General features: G+C 42.6%; 1 protein-coding gene across 1 annotated transcript in view; it reads right to left on the bottom strand.

The window, feature by feature from the left end:
* Window positions 1–21,084, bottom strand: part of LOC117294678 — a 35,455-nt gene that overhangs the window by 10,494 nt on the left and 3,877 nt on the right. The window contains exons 4-21 of the mRNA XM_033777186.1: window positions 18,137–18,226; window positions 17,749–17,991; window positions 17,510–17,647; window positions 17,152–17,241; window positions 16,764–17,006; window positions 16,145–16,282; window positions 7,185–7,274; window positions 5,434–5,676; window positions 4,819–4,956; window positions 4,461–4,550; window positions 4,293–4,314; window positions 4,074–4,138; window positions 3,031–3,168; window positions 2,672–2,761; window positions 2,283–2,525; window positions 1,239–1,376; window positions 880–969; window positions 491–733 (exon numbers count right to left, since the gene is read on the bottom strand). Of these exons, the coding sequence (XP_033633077.1) occupies window positions 491–733; window positions 880–969; window positions 1,239–1,376; window positions 2,283–2,525; window positions 2,672–2,761; window positions 3,031–3,168; window positions 4,074–4,138; window positions 4,293–4,314; window positions 4,461–4,550; window positions 4,819–4,956; window positions 5,434–5,676; window positions 7,185–7,274; window positions 16,145–16,282; window positions 16,764–17,006; window positions 17,152–17,241; window positions 17,510–17,647; window positions 17,749–17,991; window positions 18,137–18,226 (2,532 nt within the window). The remainder of the gene's footprint in view (window positions 1–490; window positions 734–879; window positions 970–1,238; window positions 1,377–2,282; window positions 2,526–2,671; window positions 2,762–3,030; window positions 3,169–4,073; window positions 4,139–4,292; window positions 4,315–4,460; window positions 4,551–4,818; window positions 4,957–5,433; window positions 5,677–7,184; window positions 7,275–16,144; window positions 16,283–16,763; window positions 17,007–17,151; window positions 17,242–17,509; window positions 17,648–17,748; window positions 17,992–18,136; window positions 18,227–21,084) is intronic.

The following is a 21,084-nucleotide window of genomic DNA, read 5'->3' as shown; positions in this document are numbered from 1 at the left end:
TGCTATAGCATTATATATATGAAACAGAAATACCGGGTTAACCCTTATTTTCCACCAAATAAAAGTGATCTGTGTTCTTTAACGTGCACTACCAATTGCAGTGGACATGATCTGCCATGTCCCGAATGCTTCTTGTGGAGGAGCAAGGGATATCCTGGGCCTAATTACATGGCTCTGCTTACCGCCGAATTCTGCCCTTACGATCACGATTCCCCGCTTACGTGCAAGTGCAGAATTTCTGCGCTAGCCTTGTATGTAAGCGTAGAATGCCTACGTGGGGTACGCACGCGCAGAAGTCAACAATCGCCGCTAACTCGTGAGCAGAGAAATTGGGCCCTGGTGTTTCTGGTTCATGTAGCAAGCATCTTATAGCATATTTCCTGATTGGACTGGAAAGAAAACAAAGGTACATTTTAAGGGTGCTTTTTTTGTCGTAGGAGACTTAACCAAAACATCTGTCAATCGTTAAGCTTCTGTTTTTGTGACCTACTTGCCGGTGGAAGGCAACTCTCCAGCGGAAGTTCAAAGACCGTCACTTCACAAAGTTGCAGGTAACCTCCAGTGGGGATATCAACACTGATGTACTGCGCCCTCAACGGTGACTCACAGGCGAACTCGATGGTCCCACCCAATGGTTGAGCTTGATCAGCTGTTACTGCTGAACCACATTGGTGATTGGTGATGACGTCATCATTCAAACCGGCACGGACAACTGCATTCGTCAAACGGTCACCTGTTCCATACAGAAAAAAACTCAAGTTTGAAGTCAAATATTTACGTAATGAAAAACCAGAGATGATGATTTATTTGCCAAAAATGGTCATAAAAACAGGTCACAAAGAACACAGAAAATGTAGGTGGGAGCTTTAAAACACTTACTGCAACAATCTCCACGGTTAAGAATGGTCACTTTGCTGATACAATGCTCTTCCTCAAGATCCACTCTCCACCAAGGATGAGCCTCTTCACCTAGAAAAGAAATGAAAACAACAACAAATGTACGTGGACTTTGAAAATTGGTTCCAGAATCTATTCTACAGAATGATTAAAGTTCTTATGATTTGGTTTGCGTTAACACCAAGTGTGTTATTTACTTGAGGTTGAGTTTGTTCTTTAGAGAAGTGTCTTGCTAAGTTTTCTACTACCGAGGAGTAGATTTATCGGATTGTTCGGGAGTCTTCTCGGTTCTGAAAAAAAATTCCTGCATTGCTTTTTAAAGTTCTTGTTTTAAAACTGACCTGTATGTGAGCAGACATTGTTGGGGTAGAGGTATGTGCCTTGACTTCCATCTACAGCTTTATCTGAAGTATAGTTTTCATTATGTGTCGTACTTTGTGCAGTCGGCTTTCCAACGATTGATAGTTGTCCTGATTGGACTGGAAAGAAAAAAATTGTAAATTTTAAGGGTGTTTGACAGTCCTGTGGGCGGTTGTGTTGGAAACTTGGTCAAAACATCTGTCAATCATTCAGTTTAAATTTAGGCACGTCACCTACTAGCCTTTAATAAATTATGCGCACGCGGTGGCGGCGGCACCGCCCGATGACGCAGCGAGCGGCGTCGCGGGCTCCTTCACCGCTCGCGCTTGTCTTTTTTCGTGCGTGATATCTAATCTTGGTTCGTGCTTGACATCTGGGGGTGCCCGCGTGCGCCTTTGATTAAAGGCTAGTGACCTACTTGCAGGTGGAAGGCATTTCTCCAGTGGCAGCTCAGCGACTGTGACTTCACAAAGTTGCAGGAAGAATCGTGCCCTCAACAGTGAACCACAGGTGAACTCAATGGTCCCACCCATAGTTTGCTATAGCATTATATATATGAAACAGAAATACCGGGTTAACCCTTATTTTCCACCAAATAAAAGTGATCTGTGTTCTTTAACGTGCACTACCAATTGCAGTGGACATGATCTGCCATGTCCCGAATGCTTCTTGTGGAGGAGCAAGGGATATCCTGGGCCTAATTACATGGCTCTGCTTACCGCCGAATTCTGCCCTTACGATCACAATTCCCCGCTTACGTGCAAGCGCCGAATTTCTGCGCTAGCCTTGTATGTAAGCGTAGAATGCCTACGTGGGGTACGCACGCGCAGAAGTCAACAATCGCCGCTAACTCGTGAGCAGAGAAATTGGGCCCTGGTGTTTCGGGTTCATGTAGCAAGCATCTTATAGCGTTTTTCCTGATTGGACTGGAATGAAAACAAAGGTAAATTTTAAGGGTGCTTTTTTTTCGTAGGAGACTTAACCAAAACATCTTTCAATCATTAAGCTTCTATTTTGTGACCTACTTGCCGGTGGAAGGCAACTCTCCAGCGGAAGTTCAAAGACCGTCACTTCACAAAGTTGCAGATAACCTCCAGTGGGGATATCAACACTGATGTACCGCGCCCTCAACGGTGACTCACAGGCGAACTCGATGGTCCCACCCAATGGTTGAGCTTGATCAGCTGTTACTGCTGAACCACATTGGTGATTGGTGATGACGTCATCATTCAAACCGGCACGGACAACTGCATTCGTCAAACGGTCACCTGTTCCATACAGAAAAAAAAATCAAGTTTGAAGTCAAATATTTACGTAATGAAAACAAGAGATGATGATTGACTTGCCAATAATGGTCATACAAACAGGTCACCAAGAACACAGAAAATGTAGGTAGGAGCTTTAAAACACTTACTGCAACAATCTCCACGGTTAAGAATGGTCACTTTGCTGATACAATGCTCTTCCTCAAGATCCACTCTCCACCAAGGATGATCCTCTTCACCTAGAAAAGAAATGAAAACAACAAAAAATGTACGTGGACTTTGAAAATTGGTTCCAGAATCTATTCTACAGAATGATTAAAGTTCTTATGATTTGGTTTGCGTTAACACCAAGTGTGTTATTTACTTGAGGTTGAGTTTGTTCTTTTGAGAAGTGTCTTGCTAAGTTTTCTACTACCGAGGAGTAGATTTATCGGATTGTTCGGGAGTCTTCTCGGTTCTGAAAAAAAATTCCTGCATTGCTTTTTAAAGTTCTTGTTTTAAAACTGACCTGTATGTGAGCAGACATTGTTGGGGTAGAGGTATGTGCCTTGACTTCCATCTACAGCTTTATCTGAAGTATAGTTTTCATTATGTGTCGTACTTTGTGCAGTCGGCTTTCCAACGATTGATAGTTGTCCTGATTGGACTGGAAAGAACAAAATTGTAAATTTTAAGGGTGTTTGACAGTCCTGTGGGCGGTTGTGTTGGAAACTTGGTCAAAACATCTGTCAATCATTCAGTTTAAATTTAGGCACGTCACCTACTAGCCTTTAATAAATTATGCGCACGCGGTGGCGGCGGCAACCGCCCGATGACGCAGCGAGCGGCGTCGCGGGCTCCTTCACCGCTCGCGCTTGTCTTTTTTCGTGCGTGATATCTAATCTTGGGTCGTGCTTGACATCTGGGGGTGCCCGCGTGCGCCTTTGATTAAAGGCTAGTGACCTACTTGCAGGTGGAAGGCATTTCTCCAGTGGCAGCTCAGCGACTGTGACTTCACAAAGTTGCAGGAAGAATCGTGCCCTCAACAGTGACCACAGGTGAACTCAATGGTCCCACCCATAGTTTGCTATAGCATTATATATATGAAACAGAAATACCGGGTTAACCCTTATTTTCCACCAAATAAAAGTGATCTGTGTTCTTTAACGTGCACTACCAATTGCAGTGGACATGATCTGCCATGTCCCGAATGCTTCTTGTGGAGGAGCAAGGGATATCCTGGGCCTAATTACATGGCTCTGCTTACCGCCGAATTCTGCCCTTACGATCACGATTCCCCGCTTACGTGCAAGTGCAGAATTTCTGCGCTAGCCTTGTATGTAAGCGTAGAATGCCTACGTGGGGTACGCACGCGCAGAAGTCAACAATCGCCGCTAACTCGTGAGCAGAGAAATTGGGCCCTGGTGTTTCTGGTTCATGTAGCAAGCATCCTATAGCATATTTCCTGATTGGACTGGAAAGAAACAAAGGTACATTTAAGGGTGCTTTTTTGTGCGTAGGAGACTTAACCAAAACATCTGTCATCGTTAAGCTTCTGTTTTTGTGACCTACTTGCCGGTGGAAGGCAACTCTCCAGCGGAAGTTCAAAGACCGTCACTTCACAAGTTGCAGGTAACCTCCAGTGGGGATATCAACACTGATGTACTGCGCCTCAACGGTGACTCACAGGCGAACTCGATGGTCCCCACCCATGGTTGAGCTTGATCAGCTGTTACTGCTGAAACCACATTGGTGATTGGTGATGACGTCATCATTCAAACCGGCACGGACAACTGCATTCGTAAACGGTCACCTGTTCCATACAGAAAAAAACTCAAGTTTGAAGTCAATATTTACGTAATGAAAAAACCAGAGATGATGATTTATTTGCCAAAAATGGTCATAAAAACAGGTCACAAAGAACACAGAAAATGTAGGTGGGAGCTTTAAAACACTTACTGCAACAATCTCCACGGTTAAGAATGGTCACTTTGCTGATACAATGCTCTTCCTCAAGATCCACTCTCCACCAAGGATGAGCCTCTTCACCTAGAAAAGAAATGAAAACAACAACAAATGTACGTGGACTTTGAAAATTGGTTCCAGAATCTATTCTACAGAATGATTAAAGTTCTTATGATTTGGTTTGCGTTAACACCAAGTGTGTTATTTACTTGAGGTTGAGTTTGTTCTTTAGAGAAGTGTCTTGCTAAGTTTTCTACTACCGAGGAGTAGATTTATCGGATTGTTCGGGAGTCTTCTCGGTTCTGAAAAAAAATCCTGCATTGCTTTTTAAAGTTCTTGTTTTAAAACTGACCTGTATGTGAGCAGACATTGTTGGGGTAGAGGTATGTGCCTTGACTTCCATCTACAGCTTTATCTGAAGTATAGTTTTCATTATGTGTCGTACTTTGTGCAGTCGGCTTTCCAACGATTGATAGTTGTCCTGATTGGACTGGAAAGAAAACAAAAGTACAAAATAAGGTGTTTTTTTTGTAGGAGACTTAAAGGCAGTGGACACTATTATTAATTACTCAAAATAATTATCGTCATAAAACTTTCTTGATTACGAGTAATGGGGAGAGGTTGATAGTATAAAACATTGTGAGAAACAGCTCCCTCAGAAGTGACGTAGTTTTTGTGAAAGAAGTCATTTTTCACGAGTTTGATTTCGAGACCTCAAGTTTAGAATTTGAGGTCTCGAAATCAAGCATCAGAAAGCACACAACTTCGTGTGACAAGGGTGTTTTTGTTTTCATTATTATCTCGCAAACTCGACGACCGATTGAGCTCAAATTTTCACAGGTTTATTATTTTATGCCTATGTTGAGATACACCAAGTGAGTAGACTGGTCTTTGACAATTACCAATTGTGTCCACTGTCTTTAACCATAACATCTGTCAATCATTAAGCTTCTATTTTGTGACCTACTTGCCGGTGGAAGGCAACTCTCCAGCGGAAGTTCAAAGACCGTCACTTCACAAAGTTGCAGGTAACCTCCAGTGGGGATATCAACACTGATGTACCGCGCCCTCAACGGTGACTCACAGGCGAACTCGATGGTCCCACCCAATGGTTGAGCTTGATCAGCTGTTACTGCTGAACCACATTGGTGATTGGTGATGACGTCATCATTCAAACCGGCACGGACAACTGCATTCGTCAAACGGTCACCTGTTCCATACAGAAAAAACTCAAGTTTGAAGTCAAAAACCAGAGATGATGATTGATTTGCCAATAATGGTCATAAAAACAGGTCACCAAGAACACAGAAAATGTAGGTAGGAGCTTTAAAACACTTACTGCAACAATCTCCACGGTTAAGAATGGTCACTTTGCTGATACAATGCTCTTCCTCAAGATCCACTCTCCACCAAGGATGATCCTCTTCACCTAGAAAAGAAATGAAAACAACAAAAACTGTACGTGGACTTTGAAAATTGGTTCCAGAATCTATTCGACAGAATGATTAAAGTTCTTACGACTTGGTTTGCGGTAACACCAAGTGTGTTATCTACTTGAGGTTGAGTTTGTTCTTTAGAGAAGTGTCTTGCTTAGTTTTCTACTACCGAGGAGTAGATTTATCGGATTGTTCGGGAGTCTTCTCGGTTCTGAAAAAAAATCATGCCTTGCTTTTTAAAGTTCTTGTTTTAAAACTGACCTGTATGTGAGCAGACATTGTTGGGGTAAAGGAATGTGCCTGGACTTCCATCTACAGCTTTATCTGAAGTATAGTTTTCAATGAATGTTGTACTTTGTGCACTCGGCTTTCCAATGATTGATAGTCGTCCCGATTTGACTGGAAAGAAAACAAAAGTACATTTTAAGGTTTTGTTTTCGTAGGAGACTTAAAGGCAGTGGACACTATTGGTAATTACTCAAAATAATTATCATCATAAAACCTTTCTTGATTACGAGTAATGGGGAGAGGTTGATAGTATAAAACGTTGTGAGAAACAGCTCCCTCTGAAGTGACGTAGTTTTTGGTGAAAGAAGTCATTTTTCACGAATTTGATTTCGAGACCTCAAGTTTAGAATTTGAGGTCTCGAAATCAAGCATCAGAAAGCACACAACTTCGTGTGACAAGGGTGTTTTTGTTTTCATTATTATCTCGCAAACTCGACACGACCGATTGAGCTCAAGTTTCACAGGTTTAGTATTTTATGCCTATGTTGAGATACACCAAGTGAGTAAGACTGGTCTTTGGACAATTACCAATTGTGTCCACTGTCTTTAACCAAAACATTCTGTCAATCATTAAGCTTCTATTTTTTGTGACCTACTTGCCGGGGATGAAGGCAATCTCCAAGCGGAAGTTCAAAGACCGTCACTTCACAAAGTTGCAGGTAACCTCCAGTGGGGATATCAACACTGATGTTACCGCGCCCTCAACGGTGACTCACAGGCGAACTCGATGGTCCCACCCACTGGTTAGAGCTTGATCAGCTGTTACTGCTGAACCACACTTGGTGATTGGTGATGACGTCATCATTTCAATGCCGGCACGGACAACTGCATTCGTTCAAAACGGTCACCTGTTCCCATACAGAAAAAACTCAAGTTTTGAAGTCAAATATTTACGTAATGAAAACAAGAGATGATGATTGACTTGCCAATAATGGTCATACAAACAGGTCACCAAGAACACAGAAAATGTAGGTAGGAGCTTTAAAACACTTACTGCAACAATCTCCACGGTTAAGAATGGTCACTTTGCTGATACAATGCTCTTCCTCAAGATCCACTCTCCACCAAGGATGATCCTCTTCACCTAGAAAAGAAATGAAAACAACAAAAACTGTACGTGGACTTTGAAAATTGTTCCAGAATCTATTCTACAGAATGATTAAAGTTCTTATGATTTGGTTTGCGTTAACACCAAGTGTGTTATTTACTTGAGGTTGAGTTTGTTCTTTTGAGAAGTGTCTTGCTAAGTTTTCTACTACCGAGGAGTAGATTATCGGATTGTTCGGGAGTCTTCTCGGTTCTGAAAAACAAATTCCTGCATTGCTTTTTTAAAGTTCTTGTTTTAAAACTGACCTGTATGTGAGCAGACATTGTTGGGGTAGAGGTATGTGCCTTGACTTCCATCTACAGCTTTATCTGAAGTATAGTTTTCATTATGTGTCGTACTTTGTGCAGTCGGCTTTCCAACGATTGATAGTTGTCCTGATTGGACTGGAAAGAACAAAATTGTAAATTTTAAGGGTGTTTGACAGTCCTGTGGGCGGTTGTGTTGGAAACTTGGTCAAAACATCTGTCAATCATTCAGTTTAAATTTAGGCACGTCACCTACTAGCCTTTAATAAATTATGCGCACGCGGTGGCGGCGGCACCGCCCGATGACGCAGCGAGCGGCGTCGCGGGCTCCTTCACCGCTCGCGCTTGTCTTTTTTCGTGCGTGATATCTAATCTTGGGTCGTGCTTGACATCTGGGGGTGCCCGCGTGCGCCTTTGATTAAAGGCTAGTGACCTACTTGCAGGTGGAAGGCATTTCTCCAGTGGCAGCTCAGCGACTGTGACTTCACAAAGTTGCAGGAAGAATCGTGCCCTCAACAGTGAACCACAGGTGAACTCAATGGTCCCACCCATAGTTTGCTATAGCATTATATATATGAAACAGAAATACCGGGTTAACCCTTATTTTCCACCAAATAAAAGTGATCTGTGTTCTTTAACGTGCACTACCAATTGCAGTGGACATGATCTGCCATGTCCCCGAATGCTTCTTGTGGAGGAGCAAGGGATATCCTGGGCCTAATTACATGGCTCTGCTTACCGCCGAATTCTGCCCTTACGATCACGATTCCCCGCTTACGTGCAAGTGCAGAATTTCTGCGCTAGCCTTGTATGTAAGCGTAGAATGCCTACGTGGGGTACGCACGCGCAGAAGTCAACAATCGCCGCTAACTCGTGAGCAGAGAAATTGGGCCCTGGTGTTTCTGGTTCATGTAGCAAGCATCTTATAGCATATTTCCTGATTGGACTGGAAAGAAAACAAAGGTACATTTTAAGGGTGCTTTTTTTTGTCGTAGGAGACTTAACCAAAACATCTGTCAATCGTTAAGCTTCTGTTTTTGTGACCTACTTGCCGGTGGAAGGCAACTCTCCAGCGGAAGTTCAAAGACCGTCACTTCACAAAGTTGCAGGTAACCTCCAGTGGGGATATCAACACTGATGTACTGCGCCCTCAACGGTGACTCACAGGCGAACTCGATGGTCCCACCCAATGGTTGAGCTTGATCAGCTGTTACTGCTGAACCACATTGGTGATTGGTGATGACGTCATCATTCAAACCGGCACGGACAACTGCATTCGTCAAACGGTCACCTGTTCCATACAGAAAAAAACTCAAGTTTGAAGTCAAATATTTACGTAATGAAAAACCAGAGATGATGATTTATTTGCCAAAAATGGTCATAAAAACAGGTCACAAAGAACACAGAAAATGTAGGTGGGAGCTTTAAAACACTTACTGCAACAATCTCCACGGTTAAGAATGGTCACTTTGCTGATACAATGCTCTTCCTCAAGATCCACTCTCCACCAAGGATGAGCCTCTTCACCTAGAAAAGAAATGAAAACAACAACAAATGTACGTGGACTTTGAAAATTGGTTCCAGAATCTATTCTACAGAATGATTAAAGTTCTTATGATTGGTTTGCGTTAACACCAAGTGTGTTATTTACTTGAGGTTGAGTTTGTTCTTTAGAGAAGTGTCTTGCTAAGTTTTCTACTACCGAGGAGTAGATTTATCGGATTGTTCGGGAGTCTTCTCGGTTCTGAAAAAAAATTCCTGCATTGCTTTTTAAAGTTCTTGTTTTAAAACTGACCTGTATGTGAGCAGACATTGTTGGGGTAGAGGTATGTGCCTTGACTTCCATCTACAGCTTTATCTGAAGTATAGTTTTCATTATGTGTCGTACTTTGTGCAGTCGGCTTTCCAACGATTGATAGTTGTCCTGATTGGACTGGAAAGAAAAAAATTGTAAATTTTAAGGGGTTTTGACAGTCCTGTGGGCGGTTTGTGTTGGAAACTTGGTCAAAACATCTGTCAATCATTCAGTTTAAATTTAGGCACGTCACCTACTAGCCTTAATAAATTATGCGCACGCGGTGGCGGCGGCACCGCCCGATGACGCAGCGAGCGGCGTCGCGGGCTCCTTCACCGCTCGCGCTTGTCTTTTTTCGTGCGTGATACTAATCTTGGTCGTGCTTGACATCTGGGGGTGCCCGCGTGCGCCTTTGATTAAAGGCTAGTGACCTACTTGAAGGTGGGAAGGCATTTCTCCAGTGGCAGCTCAGCGACTGTGACTTCACAAGTTGCAGGAAGGAATCGTGCCCTCAACAGTGAACACAGGTGAACTCAATGGTCCCGCCCATAGTTTGCTATAGCATTATATATATGAAACGAAATACCGGGTTAACACTATTTTTCCACCAATAAAGTGATCTGTGTTCTTTAACGTGCACTACCATTGCAGTGGACATGATCTGCCATGTCCCGAATGCTTCTTGTGGAGGAGCAAGGGATATCCTGGGCCTAATTACATGGCTCTGCTTACCGCCGAATTCTGCCCTTACGATCACAATTCCCGCTTACGTGCAAGCGCCGAATTTCTGCGCTAGCCTTGTATGTAAGCGTAGAATGCTACGTGGGGTACGCACGCGCAGAAGTCAACAATCGCCGGAACTCGTGAGCAGAGAAATTGGGGCCCTGGTGTTTCGGGTTCATGTAGCAAGCATCTTATAGCGTTTTTCTGATTGGACTGGAATGAAAACAAAGGTAAATTTTAAGTTTCAAGGGTGCTTTTTTTCGTAGGAGACTTAACCAAAACATCTTTCAATCATTAAGCTTCTATTTTGTGACCTACTTGCCGGTGGAAGGCAACTCTCCAGCGGAAGTTCAAAGACCGTCACTTCACAAAGTTGCAGATACCTCCAGTGGGATATCAACACTGATGTACGCGCCCTCAACGGTGACTCACAGGCGAACTCGATGGTCCCACCCAATGGTTGAGCTTGATCAGCTGTTACTGCTGAACCACATTGGTGATTGGTGATGACGTCATCATTCAAACCGGCACGGACAACTGCATTCAGTCAAACGGTCACCTGTTCCATACAGAAAAAAAATCAAGTTTGAAGTCAAATATTTACGTCAATGAAAACACAAGAGATGATGATTGACTTGCCAATAATGGTATACAAACAGGTTCACCAAGAACACAGAAAATGTAGGTAGGGAGCTTTAAACACATTACTGCAACAATCTCACGGTTAAGAATGTCACTTTGCTGATACAATGCTCTTCCTCAAGATCCACTCTCACCAAGGATGATCCTCTTCACCTAGAAAAGAAATGAAAACAACAAAAATGTACGTGGACTTTGAAATTGGTTCCAGAATCTATTCTACAGAATGATTAAAGTTCTTATGATTTGGTTTGCGTTAACACCAAGTGTGTTATTTACTTGAGGTTGAGTTTGTTCTTTTGAGAAGTGTCTTGCTAAGTTTTTTACTACCGAGGAGTAGATTTATCGGATTGTTCGGGAGTCTTCTCGGTTCTGAAAAAAAATCCTGCATTGCTTTTTAAAGTTCTTGTTTTAAAACTGACCTGTATGTGAGCAGACATTGTTGGGGTAGAGGTATGTGCCTTGACTTCCATCTACAGCTTTATCTGAAGTATAGATTTCAATGGTTGTACTTTGTGCAGTCGGCTTTCCAATGATTGATAGTTGTCCTGATTTGACTGGAAAGAAAACAAAAGTACAAAATAAGGTGTGTTTTTTTAGGAGACTTAAAGGCAGTGGACACTATTGGTAATTACTCAAAATAATTATCGTCATAAAACTTTCTTGATTACGAGTAATGGGGAGAGGTTGATAGTATAAAACATTGTGAGAAACAGCTCCCTCTGAAGTGACGTAGTTTTTGTGAAAGAAGTCATTTTTCACGAGTTTGATTTCGAGACCTCAAGTTTAGAATTTGAGGTCTCGAAATCAAGCATCAGAAACCACACAACTTCAGGTGACAAGGGTGTTTTTGTTTTCATTATTATCTCGCAACTTCGACGACCAATTGAGCTCAAGTTTTCACAGGTTTGTTATTTTTGCCTATGTTGAGATACACCAAGTGAGCAGAGAAATTGGGCCCTGGTGTTTCTGGTTATCGTTAGAACGCATCCTATAGCTATGTCCTGATTGGATGGAAAGAAAAACAAAGTTACATTTTAAGGGTGCTTTTTTTTCGTAGTGAGACTTAACCAAAACATCTGTCAATCGTTAAGCTTCTGTTTTTGTGACCTACTTGCCGGTGGAAGGCAACTCTCCAGCGGAAGTTCAAAGACCGTCACTTCACAAAGTTGCAGGTAACCTCCAGTGGGGATATCAACACTGATGTACTGCGGCCCTCAACGGTGACTCACAGGCGAACTCGATGGTCCCACCCAATGGTTGAGCTTGATCAGCTGTTACTGCTGAACCACATTGGTGATTGGTGATGACGTCATCATTCAAACCGGCACGGACAACTGCATTCGTCAAACGGTCACCTGTTCCATACAGAAAAAAACTCAAGTTTGAAGTCAAATATTTACGTAATGAAAAACCAGAGATGATGATTTATTTGCCAAAAATGGTCATAAAAACAGGTCACAAAGAACACAGAAAATGTAGGTGGGAGCTTTAAAACACTTACTGCAACAATCTCCACGGTTAAGAATGGTCACTTTGCTGATACAATGCTCTTCCTCAAGATCCACTCTCCACCAAGGATGAGCCTCTTCACCTAGAAAAGAAATGAAAACAACAACAAATGTACGTGGACTTTGAAAATTGGTTCCAGAATCTATTCTACAGAATGATTAAAGTTCTTATGATTTGGTTTGCGTTAACACCAAGTGTGTTATTTACTTGAGGTTGAGTTTGTTCTTTAGAGAAGTGTCTTGCTAAGTTTTCTACTACCGAGGAGTAGATTTATCGGATTGTTCGGGAGTCTTCTCGGTTCTGAAAAAAAATTCCTGCATTGCTTTTTAAAGTTCTTGTTTTAAAACTGACCTGTATGTGAGCAGACATTGTTGGGGTAGAGGTATGTGCCTTGACTTCCATCTACAGCTTTATCTGAAGTATAGTTTTCATTATGTGTCGTACTTTGTGCAGTCGGCTTTCCAACGATTGATAGTTGTCCTGATTGGACTGGAAAGAAAAAAATTGTAAATTTTAAGGGTGTTTGACAGTCCTGTGGGCGGTTGTGTTGGAAACTTGGTCAAAACATCTGTCAATCATTCAGTTTAAATTTAGGCACGTCACCTACTAGCCTTTAATAAATTATGCGCACGCGGTGGCGGCGGCACCGCCCGATGACGCAGCGAGCGGCGTCGCGGGCTCCTTCACCGCTCGCGCTTGTCTTTTTTCGTGCGTGATATCTAATCTTGGTTCGTGCTTGACATCTGGGGGTGCCCGCGTGCGCCTTTGATTAAAGGCTAGTGACCTACTTGCAGGTGGAAGGCATTTCTCCAGTGGCAGCTCAGCGACTGTGACTTCACAAAGTTGCAGGAAGAATCGTGCCCTCAACAGTGAACCACAGGTGAACTCAATGGTCCCGCCCATAGTTTGCTATAGCATTATATATATGAAACAGAAATACCGGGTTAACCCTTATTTTCCACCAAATAAAAGTGATCTGTGTTCTTTAACGTGCACTACCAATTGCAGTGGACATGATCTGCCATGTCCCGAATGCTTCTTGTGGAGGAGCAAGGGATATCCTGGGCCTAATTACATGGCTCTGCTTACCGCCGAATTCTGCCCTTACGATCACAATTCCCCGCTTACGTGCAAGCGCCGAATTTCTGCGCTAGCCTTGTATGTAAGCGTAGAATGCCTACGTGGGGTACGCACGCGCAGAAGTCAACAATCGCCGCTAACTCGTGAGCAGAGAAATTGGGCCCTGGTGTTTCGGGTTCATGTAGCAAGCATCTTATAGCGTTTTTCCTGATTGGACTGGAATGAAAACAAAGGTAAATTTTAAGGGTGCTTTTTTTTCGTAGGAGACTTAACCAAAACATCTTTCAATCATTAAGCTTCTATTTTGTGACCTACTTGCCGGTGGAAGGCAACTCTCCAGCGGAAGTTCAAAGACCGTCACTTCACAAAGTTGCAGGTAACCTCCAGTGGGGATATCAACACTGATGTACCGCGCCCTCAACGGTGACTCACAGGCGAACTCGATGGTCCCACCCAATGGTTGAGCTTGATCAGCTGTTACTGCTGAACCACATTGGTGATTGGTGATGACGTCATCATTCAAACCGGCACGGACAACTGCATTCGTCAAACGGTCACCTGTTCCATACAGAAAAAAACTCAAGTTTGAAGTCAAATATTTACGTAATGAAAAACCAGAGATGATGATTGATTTGCCAAAAATGGTCATAAAAACAGGTCACAAAGAACACAGAAAATGTAGGTGGGAGCTTTAAAACACTTACTGCAACAATCTCCACGGTTAAGAATGGTCACTTTGCTGATACAATGCTCTTCCTCAAGATCCACTCTCCACCAAGGATGAGCCTCTTCACCTAGAAAAGAAATGAAAACAACAAAAACTGTACGTGGACTTTGAAAATTGGTTCCAGAATCTATTCGACAGAACGATTAAAGTTCTTATGATTTGGTTTGCGTTAACACTTAGTGTGTTATCTACTTGAGGTTGAGTTTGTTCTTTAGAGAAGTGTCTTGCTAAGTTTTCTACTACCGAGGAGTAGATTTATCGGATTGTTCGGGAGTCTTCTCGGTTCTGAAAAAAAATCCTGCCTTGCTTTTTAAAGTTCTTGTTTTAAAAACTGACCTGTATGTGAGCAGACATTGTTGGGGTAGAGGTATGTGCCTTGACTTCCATCTACAGCTTTATCTGAAGTATAGTTTTCATTATGTGTCGTACTTTGTGCAGTCGGCTTTCCAACGATTGATAGTTGTCCTGATTGGACTGGAAAGAAAAAAATTGTAAATTTTAAGGGTGTTTGACAGTCCTGTGGGCGGTTGTGTTGGAAACTTGGTCAAAACATCTGTCAATCGTTCAGTTTAAATTTAGGCACGTCACTACTAGCCTTTAATAAATTATGCGCATGCGGTGGCGGCGGCACCGCCCGATGACGCAGCGAGCGGCGTCGCGGGCTCCTTCACCGCTCGCGCTTGTCTTTTTTCGGGCGTGATATCTAATCTTGGGTCGTGCTTGACATCTGGGGGTGCCGCGTGCGCCTTTGATTAAAGGCTAGTGACCTACTTGCAGGTGGAAGGCATTTCTCCAGTGGCAGCTCAGCGACTGTGACTTCACAAAGTTGCAGGAAGAATCGTGCCCTCAACAGTGAACCACAGGTGAACTCAATGGTCCCACCCATAGTTTGCTATAGCATTATATATATGAAACAGAAATACCGGGTTAACCCTTATTTTCCACCAAATAAAAGTGATCTGTGTTCTTTAACGTGCTCTACCAATTGCAGTGGACATGATCTGCCATGTCCCGAATGCTTCTTGTGGAGGAGCAAGGGATATCCTGGGCCTAATTACATGGCTCTGCTTACCGCCGAATTCTGCCCTTACGATCACGATTCCCCGCTTACGTGCAAGCGCCGAATTTCTGCGCTATCCTTGTATGTAAGCGTAGAATGCCTACGTGGGGTACGCACGCGCAGAAGTCAACAATCGCCGCTAACTCGTGAGCAGAGAAATTGGGCCTGGTGTTTCTGGTTCATGTAGCAAGCATCCTAAAGCATATTTCCTGATTGGACTGGAAAGAAAACAAAGCTAAATTTTAAGGGTGTTTTTTTTTCGTAGGAGACTTAACCAAAACATCTGTCAATCATTAAGCTTCTATTTTTTGTGACCTACTTGGCGGTGGAAGGCAACTCTCCAGCGGAAGTTCAAAGACCGTCACTTCACAAAGTTGCAGATAACCTCCAGTGGGAATATCAACACTGATGTACCGCGCCCTCAACGGTGACTCACAGGTGAACTCGATGGTCCCACCCAATGGTTGAGCTTGATCAGCTGTTACTGCTGAACCACATTGGTGATTGGTGATGACATCATCATTCAAACCGGCACGGACAACTGCATTCGTCAAACGGTCACCTGTTCCATACAGAAAAAACTGAAGTTTGAAGTCAAATATTTACGTAATGAAAAACCAGAGATGATGATTGATTTGCCAATAATGGTCATAAAAACAGGTCACCAAGAACACAGAAAATGTAGGTAGGAGCTTTAAAACACTTACTGCAACAATCTCCACGGTTAAGAATGGTCACTTTGCTGATACAATGCTCTTCCTCAAGATCCACTCTCCACCAAGGATGAGCCTCTTCACCTAGAAAAGAAATGAAAACAACAAAAACTGTACGTGGACTTTGAAAATTGGTTCCAGAATCTATTCGACAGAATGATTAAAGTTCTTATGATTTGGTTTGCGGTAACACCAAGTGTGTTATTTACTTGAGGTTGAGTTTGTTCTTTAGAGAAGTGTCTTGCTAAGTTTTCTACTACCGAGGAGTAGATTTATCGGATTGTTCGGGAGTCTTCTCGGTTCTGAAAAAAAATCATGCCTTGCTTTTTAAAGTTCTTGTTTTAAAACTGACCTGTATGTGAGCAGACATTGTTGGGGTAAAGGAATGTGCCTGGACTTCCATCTACAGCTTTATCTGAAGTATAGTTTTCAATGAATGTTGTACTTTGTGCAGTCGGCTTTCCAATGATTGATAGTTGTCCCGATTTGACTGGAAAGAAAACAAAAGTACATTTTAAGGTTTTGTTTTCGTAGGAGACTTAAAGGCAGTGGACACTATTGGTAATTACTCAAAATAATTATCATCATAAAACCTTTCTTGATTACGAGTAATGGGGAGAGGTTGATAGTATAAAACGTTGTGAGAAACAGCTCCCTCTGAAGTGACGTAGTTTTTGGTGAAAGAAGTCATTTTTCACGAATTTGATTTCGAGACCTCAAGGGGAGAATTTGAGGTCTCGAAATCAAGCATCAGAAAGCACACAACTTCGTGTGACAAGGGTGTTTTTGTTTTCATTATTATCTCGCAAACTCGACGACCGATTGAGCTCAAGTTTTCACAGGTTTGTTATTTTATGCCTATGTTGAGATACACCAAGTGAGAAGACTGGTCTTTGACAATTACCAATTGTGTCCACTGTCTTTAACCAAAACATCTGTCAATCATTAAGCTTCTATTTTTTGTGACCTACTTGCCGGTGGAAGGCAACTCTCCAGCGGAAGTTCAAAGACCGTCACTTCACAAAGTTGCAGGTAACCTCCAGTGGGGATATCAACACTGGTGTACCGCGCCCTCAACGGTGACTCACAGGCGAACTCAATGGTCCCACCCAATGGTAGAGCTTGATCAGCTGTTACTGCTGAACCACATTGGTGATTGGTGATGACGTCATCATTCATGCCGGCACGGACAACTGCATTCGTCAAACGGTCACCTGTTCCATACAGAAAAAACTGAAGTTTGAAGTCAAATATTTACGTAATGAAAAACCAGAGATGATGATTGATTTGCCAATAATGGTCATAAAAACAGGTCACCAAGAACACAGAAAATGTAGGTAGGAGCTTTAAAACACTTACTGCAACAATCTCCACGGTTAAGAATGGTCACTTTGCTGATACAATGCTCTTCCTCAAGATCCACTCTCCACCAAGGATGATCCTCTTCACCTAGAAAAGAAATGAAAACAACAAAAACTGTACGTGGACTTTGAAAATTGGTTCCAGAATCTATTCGACAGAACGATTAAAGTTCTTATGATTTGGTTTGCGGTAACACCAAGTGTGTTATTTACTTGAGGTTGAGTTTGTTCTTTAGAGAAGTGTCTTGCTAAGTTTTCTACTACCGAGGAGTAGATTCATCGGATTGTTCGGGAGTCTTCTCGGTTCTGAAAAAAAATCCTGCATTGCTTTTTAAAGTTCTTGTTTTAAAACTGACCTGTATGTGAGCAGACATTGTTGGGGTAGAGGTATGTGCCTGGACTTCCATCTACAGCTTTATCTGAAGTATAGTTTTCAATGAATGTTGTACTTTGTGCAGTCGGCTTTCCAATGATTGATAGTTGTCCTGATTGGACTGGAAAGAAAACAAAGGTACATTTTAAGGGTGCTTTTTTTTCGTAGGAGACTTAACCAAAACATCTGTCAATCATTAAGCTTCTATTTTTTGTGACCTACTTGCCGGTGGAAGGCAACTCTCCAGCGGAAGTTCAAAGACCGTCACTTCACAAAGTTGCAGGTAACCTCCAGTGGGGATATCAACACTGGTGTACCGCGCCCTCAACGGTGACTCACAGGCGAACTCGATGGTCCCACCCAATGGTTGAGCTTGATCAGCTGTTACTGCTGAACCACATTGGTGATTGGTGATGACGTCATCATTCATGCCGGCACGGACAACTGCATTCGTCAAACGGTCACCTGTTCCATACAGAAAAAACTGAAGTTTGAAGTCAAATATTTACGTAATGAAAAACCAGAGATGATGATTGATTTGCCAATAATGGTCATAAAAACAGGTCACCAAGAACACAGAAAATGTATGTAGGAGCTTTAAAACACTTACTGCAACAATCTCCACGGTTAAGAATGGTCACTTTGCTGATACAATGCTCTTCCTCAAGATCCACTCTCCACCAAGGATGAGCCTCTTCACCTAGAAAAGAAATGAAAACAACAAAAACTGTACGTGGACTTTGAAAATTGGTTCCAGAATCTATTCGACAGAACGATTAAAGTTCTTATGATTTGGTTTGCGGTAACACCAAGTGTGTTATTTACTTGAGGTTGAGTTTGTTCTTTAGAGAAGTGTCTTGCTAAGTTTTCTACTACCGAGGAGTAGATTTATCGGATTGTTCGGGAGTCTTCTCGGTTCTGAAAAAAAATCCTGCATTGCTTTTTAAAGTTCTTGTTTTAAAACTGACCTGTATGTGAGCAGACATTGTTGGGGTAGAGGTATGTGCCTGGACTTCCATCTACAGCTTTATCTGAAGTATAGTTTTCAATGAATGTTGTACTTTGTGCAGTCGGCTTTCCAATGATTGATAGTTGTCCTGATTGCACTGGAAAGAAAACAAAGGTACATTTTAAGGGTGTTTTTTTTTTCGTAGGAGACTTAACCAAAACATCTGTCAATCATTAAGCTTCTATTTTGTGACCTACTTGCCGGTGGAAGGCAACTCTCCAGCGGAAGTTCAAAGACCGTCACTTCACAAAGTTGCAGGTAACCTCCAGTGGGGATATCAACACTGATGTACCGCGCCCTCAACGGTGACTCACAGGTGAACTCGATGGTCCCACCCAATGGTTGAGCTTGATCAGCTGTTACTGCTGAACCACATTGGTGATTGGTGATGACGTCATCATTCAAACCGGCACGGACAACTGCATTCGTCAAACGGTCACCTGTTCCATACAGAAAAAAACTCAAGTTTGATGTCAAATATTGTGGCGAAACAGTCGCATGGGGGCGCAATTGCTGACCTAGTTCCAGAGCCATCGCCGCGGTGCCGGGCACATACACTGTGTGTGCACGACGCGTGATCCCCGCGTGGGGATAACATGGACAACATGTGCTGACCACAGGCCGCAGCAGTGGGTATTTCTAGGCTGCGTTTTCAGTTGTGATTTGGCGGGCTTGGAGGAAAGAACAGATTCAGAGAACAGGTCAGTAATTGCGAACCCAGGGCTTGATTATTGTTAAATAAAGAGAAGGAATTAAAGAGAATCATTAAAAGAAGTTAATCGACAAGAGAGAATAAGGAAACAGAATAAACCATTATCAGTAACGGAGACATATTGCTTCACACCAGTTATTTTCTTTATTGTGTCGGTTATTATTATTGTTTAGCTGCAGCGAAGACTTTAAGACCGCTCGAGTCGACGTTGCAATATTTACGTAATGAAAAACCAGAGATGATGATTGATTTGCCAATAATGGTCATAAAAACAGGTCACCAAGAACACAGAAAATGTAGGTAGGAGCTTTAAAACACTTACTGCAACAATCTCCACGGTTAAGAATGGTCACTTTGCTGATACAATGCTCTTCCGCAAGATCCACTCTCCACCAAGGATGATCCTCTTCACCTAGAAAAGAAATGAAAACAACAAAAACTGTACATGGACTTTGAAAATTGGTTCCAGAATCTATTCGACAGAACGATTAAAGTTCTTATGATTTGGTTTGCGGTAACACCAAGTGTGTTATTTACTTGAGGTTGAGTTTGTTCTTTAGAGAAGTGTCTTGCTAAGTTTTCTACTACCGAGGAGTAGATTTATCGGATTGTTCGGGAGTCTTCTCGGTTCTGAAAAAAAATCCTGCATTGCTTTTTAAAGTTCTTGTTTTAAAACTGACCTGTATGTGAGCAGACATTGTTGGGGTAGAGGTATGTGCCTGGACTTCCATCTACAGCTTTATCTGAAGTATAGTTTTCAATGAATGTTGTACTTTGTGCAGTCGGCTTTCCAATGATTGATAGTTGTCCTGATTGGACTGGAAAGAAAACAAAGGTACATTTTAAGGGTGTTTTTTTTTTCGTAGGAGACTTAACCAAAACATCTGTCAATCATTAAGCTTCTATTTTGTGACCTACTTGCCGGTGGAAGGCAACTCTCCAGCGGAAGTTCAAAGACCGTCACTTCACAAAGTTGCAGGTAACCTCCAGTGGGGATATCAACACTGATGTACCGCGCCCTCAACGGTGACTCACAGGTGAACTCGATGGTCCCACCCAATGGTTGAGCTTGATCAGCTGTTACTGCTGAACCACATTGGTGATTGGTGATGACGTCATCATTCAAACCGGCACGGACAACTGCATTCGTCAAACGGTCACCTGTTCCATACAGAAAAAAACTCAAGTTTGATGTCAAATATTGTGGCGAAACAGTCGCATGGGGGCGCAATTGCTGACCTAGTTCCAGAGCCATCGCCGCGGTGCCGGGCACATACACTGTGTGTGCACGACGCGTGATCCCCGCGTGGGGATAACATGGACAACATGTGCTGACCACAGGCCGCAGCAGTGGGTATTTCTAGGCTGCGTTTTCAGTTGTGATTTGGCGGGCTTGGAGGAAAGAACAGATTCAGAGAACAGGTCAGAAATTGCGAACCCAGGGCTTGATTATTGTTAAATAAAGAGAAGGAATTAAAGAGAATCATTAAAAGAAGTTAATCGACAAGAGAGAATAAGGAAACAGAATAAACCATTATCAGTAACGGAGACATATTGCTTCACACCAGTTATTTTCTTTATTGTGTCGGTTATTATTATTGTTTAGCTGCAGCGAAGACTTTAAGACCGCTCGAGTCGACGTTGCAATATTTACGTAATGAAAAACCAGAGATGATGATTGATTTGCCAATAATGGTCATAAAAACAGGTCACCAAGAACACAGAAAATGTAGGTAGGAGCTTTAAAACACTTACTGCAACAATCTCCACGGTTAAGAATGGTCACTTTGCTGATACAATGCTCTTCCGCAAGATCCACTCTCCACCAAGGATGATC

This window comes from Asterias rubens, chromosome 9 (genome assembly GCF_902459465.1).
Source record: "Asterias rubens chromosome 9, eAstRub1.3, whole genome shotgun sequence".
NCBI classification, from domain to species: domain Eukaryota; kingdom Metazoa; phylum Echinodermata; class Asteroidea; order Forcipulatida; family Asteriidae; genus Asterias; species Asterias rubens.
The sequence above is the reverse complement of the archived record's forward strand: the minus strand, read 5'-3'. Positions and strand labels throughout refer to the sequence as shown.